Source organism: Alexandromys fortis, unplaced genomic scaffold (assembly GCF_014885135.2).
Source record: "Alexandromys fortis isolate MF-2015 unplaced genomic scaffold, M_Fortis_MF-2015_v1.1 scaffold_77, whole genome shotgun sequence".
NCBI classification, from domain to species: Eukaryota; Metazoa; Chordata; class Mammalia; order Rodentia; family Cricetidae; genus Alexandromys; species Alexandromys fortis.
In genome coordinates this window covers 8598838-8611126 of record NW_026067967.1, presented here as the reverse complement: position 1 = coordinate 8611126, position 12289 = coordinate 8598838, and the positions used below count along the sequence as shown (strand labels likewise).

Here is a 12289-nt window from a genome sequence, read left to right as displayed (position 1 = left end):
CTCACACACACATACACACCTTTAAAAGTACATGTATTCAGCCAGGTACATAAACCTTCAATCTCAGCACGATAGGGATAGAGACAGAGTGATTGATTTCTATGAGCTGGAAGCCAGCCAGGTCTACACACACACACACAAAAAAAGTACTAGTAAATTTATTTGCCAAGAATTCAAGCATTAGTCTGAAAATACTTGAAATATAAATGCAACAGCTCTTAGTAACTTCATTCTCATTCTTTCAGTATTGACTTAGAGAAAGGGCTACTCTGCATGACTATAGGGGTTTGTCTTGACCTCCCAGAATCTCATTGCTTGTTTTAGAATATTGAAGTACCCAAAACACTTGAAACCAAGACAAACAGAAATAGACACCTTATCTACATTCTACAATTTCTCTCTCATTCTTTTAGAATCTTAAATCATGGAAAGAGAATAAAATGCACACAAATGGAATCTAATATCATGTCAGGACAGTACAAACTCTGAGTATTTTCTTATCAAAGCTAAATAATGGTTCATTATTACTACTTGTTCAATACTTAAATGGAAACCATGTAGGACTTATAATGAGAAGGTCCATGTGGGTTTTTCTTTGCTTTAATAGTCAGAAGCTGTTTTGGTGGAACTATCTATAAAATAGGCATCTTAACATCTGTGTGGGGGAACTGAGGATACTGCATATAGATTACACAGGACAGTGTCTTCCCACACAGCAGCTACTGAACTGAGTGACTATTATATGACTTTAAACAAATTACTTAACAGACCATAACCCTTTTGCTGGTGCTTATCTAAAAAAATTACATAAACTGATCTAAAGTACTCTGTAGGCTGCCAATGATATACACATGTGGAAAAAGAAATGGATCAACATCTTTGGTTATTTACTAACAGCTAGATTCTTACAAGCCTCATTATTCTCTTTATAATCATTTTTTAAAATTACATTTTCACTTATTTTTGCGTTGTGTATGAAGCATATCACAGCACATAGGTGGAGGTCACGGGACAACTTGCAGAAATGGGTTCTCTCCTCCCACCATGTAGAGCCTGGGGATAAAACTCAGGTCATCAGACTTGGTGGCAGGTGTCTTTGCACAATGCATCACTTCATTGGGCTTTATTTTTCCAGAGCAAAGAACCAAACCCAAGGCTTTGTGCCAAGCACTCTACCACTAAGCTAAATCCCTGGCCCTTGTCCCTCCTTTACAATTCTCCTATATAGGTGTTCTAACTCTAGGTTGGGGGTTAAACAAGAACATTCCTAGGTTCAGTAAGTTTTAAAGTCATCAAAATGGGCTAAAACTTAGTTCTATCCAATTCTAAAGTTGAGTCTACCATGTTACCTTACTATATGTTGCCCAAAGAAGAAAACATTTCAGTCTTAACAAATTTATGATCTTTATCCTTCCTTCACTTTTGCTGTACTATCATTCAGTATTATTCACATTCCCACTGGCACTCATTCCAACTGAGTCTTCTCTGATTACCACAGTGGTGACGACGGGATGGTAGAGGGTCACTGAAGTGTGTTTTGGAATATTTATGGATACTACTTCTGGCAAAAGAGTAAAGAGTAAAGGAAAAAAGACATAAAAGAAGCAATGAGGTGTTATCAAGTCTTCTATGCTTAAAAAAATGTATGTGTATGGGAGTTTGCCCACATGTACACCTATATACCACTTTTGTGCCTGATCTCCTTTGGAGGCCAGAAGGCCTTGGACCCATTGGAACTTGTGGTACAACCAGTTGACAGCTGCCATGTGAGTGCTAGGAACCGAAGGCAGGTTTTCTGGAATAGTAGACAGTACTCTAAGCTACCTCTCCAACTCCAAGCTCTCTACTTTGCATGAAAGAGTAGAACCTGGAGATAATAGTCTTCCTAAAATTAGGGCTAGAGTTGAGGTGATCTTGGGTTAATCACTTTTAATTCTTTGAATGTCAAACCCACCATCTAGAAAATAAGCCCACTTCCCACAGCAAATGGGCAGGGCCTCAGGGCATGCATTCTAGGACTCCCCAGAGGCTTCAACTTAATCCTTCAACTGTATTTTCACTTTCCTTCAACAAAAAGGCTATAATGTTTAGCAACAGTACCAACATCTTTTCTGAGTAAGATAAAAGAAATTAAGGGAATGAATAAGCAATCACCTCACTACACCATAGGATTGCTTTTATAAGATGACAGACTTGAAAGTATTTCATAAACTGTCAAACATGCTATCGCTCCCTGTGTTTTTGTTTTATCTGAACTCACTGGTTTGCTATTTCTATTTACCCTGGACTCTTTGTTTTGTGCCAATCTATAAACTACTCATTAGCTTACCTTTTGCATCTTAAGTGTGGTATGCAAGAAAGGGATACAGAAGAGAGAAAGGGGTACAGAAAAGAATTCAGAAATAGTCATACTTTCCCCAAGTTTTCAGTTATAGTAGACATTGATATGAAGGAATTATAGACCTCTTGGTTTCTCATTTTCTTTCTGTCTATTTCATTTGCTTATTTGTTGAAGGGTACACTGTCACGGTGCACAAGTAACAGTCAGAGGACCACTTGCAGGACTCAACTTTCTTCCTCTACCGTGTGGAACCTTCGGTCCAAAATCTGGTGGTCAGGCTCTGTGGCAATTGTCTTTGAGCCATTTCACCGTCCCAACTTGGCTATCTACTTTTTTTTTTTTTTTTTTCCGAGACAGGGTTTCTCTGTGGTTTTGGAGCCTGTCCTGGAACTAGCTCTTGTAGAGCAGGCTGGTCTCGAACTCACAGAGATCCGCCTGCCTCTGCCTCCCAGTGCTGGGATTAAAGGCGTGCGCCACCACTGCCGCCGGCTATCTACTTTCTAGAGAACATATCATGGTTATGTTGACAGCTGGCTCTTCTCTTCACCCCCATCGGTGTCCTATTCAAACACTGCCTTTCCCATTTCTTTTCTAACTAGAAAATGAAATTTGGGCATGAACATATTATTTTGTGTTAGGCTCCTTCAAATTATTGATAGGAAAATTAAAGTCCAGAAAGATGAAAAGGTTTGTTCAATATAAAGTAGAAAGTAAAAAGCAGAAGTAGGATTCTGGTTTCCTAGTAATTTACACAATTGTCCGTTAATGGTGACCTAGTCACAATTTTCTATGCATGAGTAATTGCATATTTACTCACATACTGCTTGGCATCACTCATTAATGCTTTGTGTCAGCTCTTGGTAGGTACAATACTTTAAAACTTTGTCCCCCAGTTCCTCAGAAAATATCTGTGTAGACCTTAAACCTACAATGTAGTAGGTACTGGACTGGTCACTTTACTTTTTCAATTAAGTTCCATGATAATTCCTAATAGGAACATATTATTCTCCTCACAACAGAAAACTGAGACTCTGTATTCTTGAGAACCTAGCTTGACTGTAGTGGTTCACACCTTCAATTCCAGCACTCAGGAGGCAAAGGGAGAGGATCTCTGGGTTGGAGGCCAGCCTGGTCTACAGAGGAGTTCCAGTTCAGCCAGGGCTACACAGAGAAATCTTATTTTGAAAAACAAACAAACAAACAAACAAACCAAACTCAAACAAAAACCTCCTAGCATTACACAACAATCCCAAGTCTGAATCTAAAGTTCAAACTTAACTGTCTAGACTTCAAATCTGTGTCCTTTCAACTCAACCAGGCTGCTTCTTCATGAAAACACCCAGACAGTCAAAGGGTAGCTGTCTGATCTCACTTCATAGCAAATGGGGCCTGAAATGTGAAGGCACTTTCCTCAACTCCTACAGTTCCTAACACCAACTTAAATGCTCAGATGAAGTATAGCTATCTAACAGGATGTACAAATAAGTGTATGACTGCTGATTCCTGTATTAAAGGACACCCTTTTTTTCTTACTGACCTGCTAACCCTTTTCATTTGAGGATTTAAGTGTTACAAATAAATATCATTTTCATTTAGATTCATCATGCTTCTGAAATCTGATAAATTTCAAAGTTAATATCATTTTCATTTAGATTTATCATCTTTCTGAAATCTGATAAGTTTCAAAGTTAGTATTATGAACCCAGCACTAAAAAGTAGTGGCAAGATCTAAAGATATTAGTCTCTGTCACTGACTGTATGATCGTGGCAGGTAAGACACTTTAAAGATAGTCTTTGCTGAAATAACAGACTGCTGACAGTAAGCAGGTTTCATACCAGGTTTACAGTTAAGACAAAACACAAGCATACCTGTTAGATATGAGGTGAACTGCTTTGGACCACAACGAATAGCATAACGGGTAGTTGTTCTCACAACTTTTGGTTCAGTCTGCAATGCATCCCTGGGACAAAAGAGGGTTCCGTCTGACGTTTCTCCCCACCATCTTACTCGGACAAGTACAGAAGTGGGAGGCTTCGCAATCTTCCATACGACTTTATTAACAGTAAGTTTGAGAAAGCAGCGCAACTGCCCTTCAACCAGAGGTGGCAGGCTTGTTGATGGTGAGATGTCACTCAAACCTATGGAAGAACACAACAAAACTGAGTTAAAATCTAGACTAACTGTGGAAAATGGGTTGGTTTTTTTTTCTTTTGTTTTCTTTTGAGACAGGATCTCATTAGATAGTCCTGTGTAGCATGAATATGAAAAACCCAGAGATGAATACTGGCCTCAAGCTCACAGAGATCCACCTACCTCTGAATCCTGAGAGCTGGGGTACATCACCACATCGTAATATGATCTTCGAATGAAAAGTAAAACTACTTAGTGTCTACAGAGAAGGCTTTTCCTACATGTTCTAATACTGAGAAGTCACTAAAAAAAAACAGCCTACCTGGTCACCTATACGAGCTGGACACCTTAAGAGGATTTAGGCTGCATTCGTGTTTGTCTAAGTAAGGAACAGTCCAAGTAAGGCTGTCAATCCAAACTTTGCTTTAATTGAAAGGTACTATTTGAAAAACACAAACATGATTAGTCAAGTGGACAGAGTTTTTAAATCTCAGTAGTTGGAAGTTTTGTTAAATACTTGGCAATTTCACAGTTAAGATCTATTATCTCGTTCTTATTTTAAAACAGTCATTGAATATGAAACAGTAGTTCCCCTGACACACAATTTAGTGTGTATCAACACAACTTAGAATTTCAGCAAAGACCATCTTAAATTGTCTCTGCTGTCAAGATCATACAATTAAGGACAGAGACTTTATCTTTAGGTTTGCTGCTATTTCTTAGTTCTGGGCTCATAACTTTTATTAACTTTGAATTTTACTAAGATTTCAAAGAGATGATGAATCAAAATGTGAATAAACAAATAAATACAACCCTGGTTTTCCTTTCAGTCAGCACCTATTCTGAAAGATTTAGAGAAGACTTTAAAAAAAAATACTTGAGAGGCTATGGCAGGAGGACCTCAAGTACAATGTCAACCTGCCTGAGGTCTACAGGGAGACCCTGTCTCAGAAAAATAAAACCATTTATGTATACACCTTTCCATCTCTCATTTTCCTTGGGAAGAGATCATATGTCATAAGAAAAAAAATACTGAAATCTATCTGATCAGAAATCAATAAAAACAGTTCTTTTTTTACAAAATAATTTGTGCTGTGTATAGTGGAGAAAAGATCCACCATAAATTGCAGGGATAATCTGTTGAAAGGTAAGTTTATGCATATAGATGCATGTAATACCTGTATATATTACATATATATATGCATATGTCATATCAAGGTCACTCAACACTTCTACTGTATTTCTACTTTGACTTTGTTCTCATCACCTGACGCGTGACTGTTTTGACACAGGGAATACCAGCACTGGACATCTTTCTTCTTAGATCCTCCATCATTCCTGGCAGGAAAGGCATGACCTCAAAATTGCCTTGTTGATCTTTAGATAGCTTGCACAGATCTTCCTAGACTGTGGCTTGAGTTCAGTCCCCAACATGATGTCTAATGTACCATCACTGTTCTCAACAGCACCATCCCCACTAGGAGACAACTGTAATTTCAAAAGTCAGGGTCACCCAATGTGACACGTTTAAGGTAGCACATATTTAATTTTCAGATTCATGATCTGCTCTGAGTTCCTGAGTAACTGCGGTCACTCGGGCTAACAATCCCTGTTCTTCTGGTCAGCGTGGGTTCCTGATTTAACAAAGTCCTATACTACCCTTTCAACATTTCAGGTTCTTCGTTCGGAATATATGTATATCCTTTCCTCCTACTCCAAATCCTACTACCACACATAATTTATCATTATCATAAAAGACACTCTTAATTTTGTTGTTCTCCTATCCGTAGCTATTAATCCTCATTTTGACGCATTTATGAACCCACGAGCACTATTTCCTTTCCATTCTTCAAAAAAAAAAAAAAATCCCCTCTTTTAACTTTCTAGTCCCCTGAATATTCTTCTGTTTCGTCCTCTTTTCTTTTGTTTATCCGGTGCGGATGTAGGTCTCAAAAGTCCTTTAGCCCTTTTATGCGTTTCTCAACCTTGGACAGATAAAGTTACCTCTCTTCTTGCGACCACGGCCGCCCCCAGGCCCTTGGCCTTTCCGTTGTTTCATGCCGAGTCCGGGCCCTTCGAGACCACCTCAACGCAGGTGCCAGCTCCTAAGCTGTTAGCTCCCGCCAAGCCTTCCCACGGCGCCTGCGTTCCCCGGCAACGGCGCCGCTGGGATGCCTGGGACGCAGGAAGAAGTAACTCTTTCTCCAACAGTTCCCGCAAACCGGTGCCAAGGGAAAGCGCCAATACGCTTTCCAGCGAGTAGACTACAACACCCAGAATGCTTTGCTTCCCTACCTTTGCGAGGTTGCGCCAGGGCACCGGCAGTTGCGCAAGCGTAAAGAGATGCACAATTTGAGGACTTCATTGTCCAGCATGCATTGCCTTCAGGAGGACGCCTTTTTCCGGCGAGGGATGTCGAGTTCTCTGATAGGACTCTAAGTGAACCGCAGACTCCGTTACCCAGTTTCCTTTGTGCGAAGGCTGTTGCGCACTTCCGGTGGAAGCGCCGAGGCGAGGGGGCGGGGCTTATCGATGTAGTGGGCGGTAGGCGGCGCTGCCAGTGTCTGGGTGCTGTCCAAAGGCGACTAGGCGTCGTTAGAGGAGTGAGCTGTGACCGGTTGTGCTGCACGTATCGTGGGACAGAGCTTCGGACACTGTTGTCGACGTGTGGTCTCCCCTTGATGTCGGCCCTCGAAAAAAGCATGCACCTCGGCCGCCTACCCTCTCGCCCTCCTCTGCCCGGCAGCGGGGGCAGTCAGAGCGGAGCCAAGATGCGGATGGGGTACGTGACTTGTACCTCTCTCCCAGGAGACCAGGCCCAGGCCATTGGAGAATGGTGTCTGGGCGTTCCGAGTACCATGGGAAGGGACGCTGTGAATTGGAGGAAATGCTGGCGTTGGCCTGGAGATGCTTAGATGGAGTAGAAGGTAGATTCGGGGACTAGGTGAGGCGCTAAGGGAATAGACATTGGAGGACGGATAACATTGTTGGAGAGAGAGAGAGAGAGACAGAGAGACAGAGAGAGAGAGAGAGAGAGAGAGACAGAGAGAGAGAGACAGAGAGAGAGACAGAGAGAGAGACAGAGAGACACAGAGAGAGAGAGAGACAGAGAGAGAAAGAGAAGGGCAAGGTTGAAAAAGATGAAAGGATAATTTAAGAGATGACGAGCAGCAACTCCAGAAGTGATGAGATTGGAGATAGAGGGGAATCTACCATAGTTGAGGGGAATAGGGAACGACTGAGAGAAAAGTTGAGGGGAACTTGTGGGTCAAGTAAGTTGTCCAGGAGAAAGAAGGCTTTCACCTGAGGGGTATAGAAAAATGTCTGAGGTAAAAACGAAGGAGTGGAAGGTTCTAGAAAAAGTTCCCAGAAGTGTGAGAGTCAGAATCAGAAAATGAGGGGGGTGAACTAGAGAGCTTGGGGAATAGGCCTAAGGAGAGTTAGAAAACATGGCCAGGAGACTGTTAAAGGGAGTGAGCCAAGAAGCTAGCGAAATAGGTGAGGTATGACGAAAAGGGCGGCTGAATTTGGAACAGTGACCATTGATATCCAGAGACTGAGAAAGGGAGAAACTAGGATTAGGGTTGTTAAATGGAAGTACTGGGGAGGTAGAATCTGGGAAGCTTCAAGAGAAAGATTTGGGCAGTTGTTTGTTTGTTTGTTTGTTTTTTTCTAAGCAAATGGAACCTGAGGGAAACTATGTACTGGTCTAAAGATTTAGAGTCAGTGAAGCACTGGGTGTAGCCACTTAAGAGTAATATGGGGGGGGGGAGTTTGTTGGAAAAGGGAGTAGTGTGAGAGAGATTTTAAAAAACATTTATTTCTATTTGTGGTTTTGAGGATGAAACCCAGAACTAGACAGTTGCCACATCACTGAGCTACACTTCCAACTTAACAGCTGAGTTCATGAGAGAAGCTTTGGAAATTTAGGTCCTTGGCAGGCCTGTGCCAAGTTACAGGAAACGTGGCTGCTGGAGAAAGCATGATAGTTGAACATACTAAAGAGAGTTGCTAGAAAGTAGAGAGAATTGAATAGCCATTGGGTCATTTACACGGTTACTGATTATAAAAGGAAAAGAGGTATATGTTGTACTTGGAATTCAAGTGATAAACTGGTAGATTTTCTGGGGAAAGGATTACCAAAGAGATATATTCAGTTCCAAAGAAGTAGTGTGTCCAAAAACTGCTCAAAAGATAACAGGCGTAGATGTACTGTGAAGGTTGATTTTTTTTTTTTATTGGAATGGAGAGAAAGAGAATTCTGCAAAGTGTGTGTGTGTGGAGAGAGAGAGAGAGAGAGAGAGAGAGAGAGAGAGAGAGAGAGAGAGGAGAGAGAGAGAGAGAGAAGAGAGGAGAGAGAGGATGGTTGGGAAAATCAGAATCAAGAGACCCATAATAGAAAAAAGAAAACACTTTTGACTGAAGATAGAATAAGGGAAGCACACTAGAAGGGGAAATGAAAGGCTTGTTACAAGATAAAGTAAAGGTTGGTCATGAAAAGACAAAGATTGAGCTTTTAACATGAATAAAGGAATTTGGAAGCTGACCTACACCATTATTTGGGGAATTATCCTTAAAATTAATATAAAATTAATGTAATAATTATTTTTGGTGTGTGTTTTTTTGTTTTGTTTTGATTTTGTTTTTGTTTTTTTGAGGCATGGTCTCAATGTATAGCCAAGCCTAACTTTTAATTCATGATTGTCCTGCCACACCTGGCTTAATGTCTGTTTTCCTAACTACAATTCCATCTTTTAGTATACTGGTCTTCATCTGTACAAATATACCTAAATGCTAGTTTCTAAAAACAGTTTTATGTGCTTCAGGTAAGTGTAATTAGACCTCAGCTCCTTGCTGTATCAAAATAAATTTTCTGAAAATTAAGAATTGGTGAACAGTACCAAGAGAAAAATCTGTTCATTAAAGGATGTTATCTTTTTTTTTTTTTTCTTTTTTTGGTTTTTCGAGACAGGGTTTCTTTGTACCTTTGGAGCCTGTCCTGGAACTAGCTCTTATAGACCAGGCTGGCCTCAAACTCAAAGAGGTTTTATTGATTTAGGTCATTGCTTATTCTAGAAAATATAATGCTTTAGAAAGATTTTCATTCATATTCTCTCTCTCTCTCTCTCTCTCTCTCTCTCTCTCTCTCTCTTTCTCTCTCTCTCTCGATGGTTTTGCTTATAGCCCAGGTTGGCCTGGAATTGATCCTCCTACCTCGACCACCTATGTACTAAGATTACAGGTGTATGCCACCAAACCTTGCAGAACAATGCTTTGTGGTCATAGTGTTAGGACGAGAAGAACAGATGTTGATGAATTGTATGTGGTCCTCAAGTACTATTTTCCTTTTCTGCTTCCTTGTTGGTACATAGCATTTTAATAGTAAAGGAGACTCTTTATCTTAAAATCGTAAAGCTGAAAGAAAACTTAGAAACTGCCCCATTTTACCACTGTGTCTTGTGGATGAGGAACCTGAGAGTCCTGGAAGTCTGTATTTTTGCTGTAAAGTAGACTCAAAGGCAGAGGAAGTATTTTATTTAAAGTAAATGTGGAAACCAAGTTTAACTATTCCTGTTACTAATTAAGGTGCCCTTAAAAGTTAATTGATAGGACTCTAGGTAGTACAATTAGGTGTCTAGATAGAGACCTATTGATTTAATTCATGGTTATCACCCAGCTTGTGCTTCATTTGTGTATGTTGTCACTCTAAGATTCCTCTTTATTAGTCCTCATTTGACAGAACTCGTTTCTGTCCGTTTCAAAACATCCTTTTTTATTTCTCCTTCTACTTGCTTTTTACTTAGCACTTTTCTCTGCCTTGGTTTGACGGACACAGGGTCTTACTGGGCAGTCCTGGCTGGCCTGGAACGCACTATTTGTAGACCAGGCTGATCTTGAACTTGAAGGATCCACCCCCCCCCCAAGTGCTGGGATTGTAAACATTGACCCCCACACCTAACTGTTTTTTTGTTTGTTTTTGTTTTTTTGCAACAGGGTCTCAGGCTGGCTCAAATTCTAGGCAGTCCTCTTTCTTTAGCTCCCTAGTTCTGGGATTAGAAGTGTTTACCATAACTCTCTTGCCTCATTTTCACTAAACTTTATGTACATTTGTTCTGATTTTATGAATTCCAAGTTTATGAACTTTCTTGAGTTTCCATCATTTGGTTTTTAAAATTGTACTTAGACGTTCCAGTATATTAATGGATACTATAGTAATAACAGTTAATTTTAAAAATGTTTTGCATTGTCATCGCAACTTTTTTATGTTATTTGGTTTAATCTATTTACAACCCTACAAAATAAATCCCTTCCCCACTTATGGCTAAGAGAATTTTGTATCAGATCAAAAGTCACCTAACTAGCATGTGGTAGAACTAGCTTCAGCTGTTAAGATTCATTCGTTTTTCAAGTACAGCAGTACTGCTCTTGGGTGAGGACTGAAATCCTGGTGCTATAAAATTTTTTAATAGATGCTCTTGGGTAACACAGTCATGTAGTTGTTTGAATTTATTACAGCTTTTGAAGCTACTCTCATTAAATTGGATTGGTTCCTTACTTGCCTTGCAGCCCTGTTATACTTGGGGAGTATCTCTTAAAACTGCTGGAGTGCACACCATTTCCATCGGAAAGACTATAGGTAGTAAAGCTATTCATTATTCAACTTGTTTATGCTTTATCAATGATTCTGCTTTTAAAATATTATGTGGATGTGTGTGGGTATACATATGAATGCAAGTCCCCGTGGTGGCACAAGAGGGCTTCAGATCCCCTAGAGCTAGAGTTACAAGTGGTTGTAGGCTACCTAATGTGGATGCTGGGATCTGAACTCCCATCTGTCGTAAGAGCAAGAGCAAGAGTGCTCTTACCTGCTAAGCCATCTCTCCAGCCCCAATACTATTTATTTCAAAATACTGCTAATGAGGGCATCTGAAAAGCAGCACTGCCTTGATTGAAGTGGCCGACTGCAATTAAACTTTAGTATTAGCCTCTGCTGCAAAATTCCTTGTCAAGTTTGTGAAGTTCGTGCCTCATCAGTAACTCTCCAAGTTACTCCAAGATCTTCAAGTCTTTTAAGCCTATTTATATTTGAGACATTAGCTTAAAATTTGAAACTTGTGTTTTTTTTTTTTTCTTATTCTCTCAGGATAGAAGTTTTCTCCCTCTCCTCTTGCCTTGGTTGACTGTATAATTCATTTGGTTATCTCCTGATAGGAACCACATTTTGTGGCTGTTTGGCCCTTGGAGATACAGCACTACCCATTATCTGACATAACCATTGCTAATCTACCTCTTCCTCAAGAACTTCTTTAGGATAGAATTTTTTTTCAGAGTTTGCTCTGATACCTTTTAAAAAAATAACTTCATATTTATTAATTTAGTTTATATATGCATACACATGTGGAAGGTTAGAGACCCACTTACAAGACTGGAGCTCCCCTTCCACACTGTGGGTCCTGGGAAAGAGCTCAGGTCAGCAGACTAAGTAGAAGGTACGTTCCCTGATGAGCCATCACCAGCCCTCTCTGATAATTTAAGTGATGGCCATTGATAGAGAGACCTCATCCTAAGAATAATCTTCCTTCCCCACTGGTACCTTGAGGATGGTATAACCAGAGCTGTATTTTCTTTTTTTTTTTTCTTTGAAAGTTTGTTAAACTTCATGGAGTAATAGAATTTGTACTTTAGTTCAACAGATTGTAGGTACAGTAGGAGTGTCTATAAAACATTCTATAAGATCTATAAGTATAAGCTTATGCTTGTTACTGTTCAGTCTCTTTAGTGTAAGGATCCATTCCTGATTATCGTTTTTAAATTAA

At 40.0% G+C, this 12289-nt stretch overlaps 2 protein-coding genes across 2 annotated transcripts in view; one reads left to right on the top strand and one right to left on the bottom strand.

Annotated features, from left to right (window-relative positions):
* C2cd3 (C2 domain containing 3 centriole elongation regulator) overlaps positions 1-6708 on the bottom strand; it is a 98022-nt gene extending 91314 nt beyond the window's left edge. The window contains 2 exon segments of the mRNA XM_050154456.1: positions 4211-4480; positions 6477-6708. Of these exon segments, the coding sequence (XP_050010413.1) occupies positions 4211-4480; positions 6477-6531 (325 nt within the window). The 5' untranslated portion in view covers positions 6532-6708.
* A 301-nt stretch (positions 6709-7009) lies between these two features.
* Positions 7010-12289, top strand: part of Ppme1 (protein phosphatase methylesterase 1) — a 40603-nt gene continuing 35323 nt past the window's right edge. Inside the window, exon 1 of the mRNA XM_050154423.1 lies at positions 7010-7254. Within this exon, the coding sequence (XP_050010380.1) occupies positions 7154-7254 (101 nt within the window). The 5' untranslated portion in view covers positions 7010-7153. The remainder of the gene's footprint in view (positions 7255-12289) is intronic.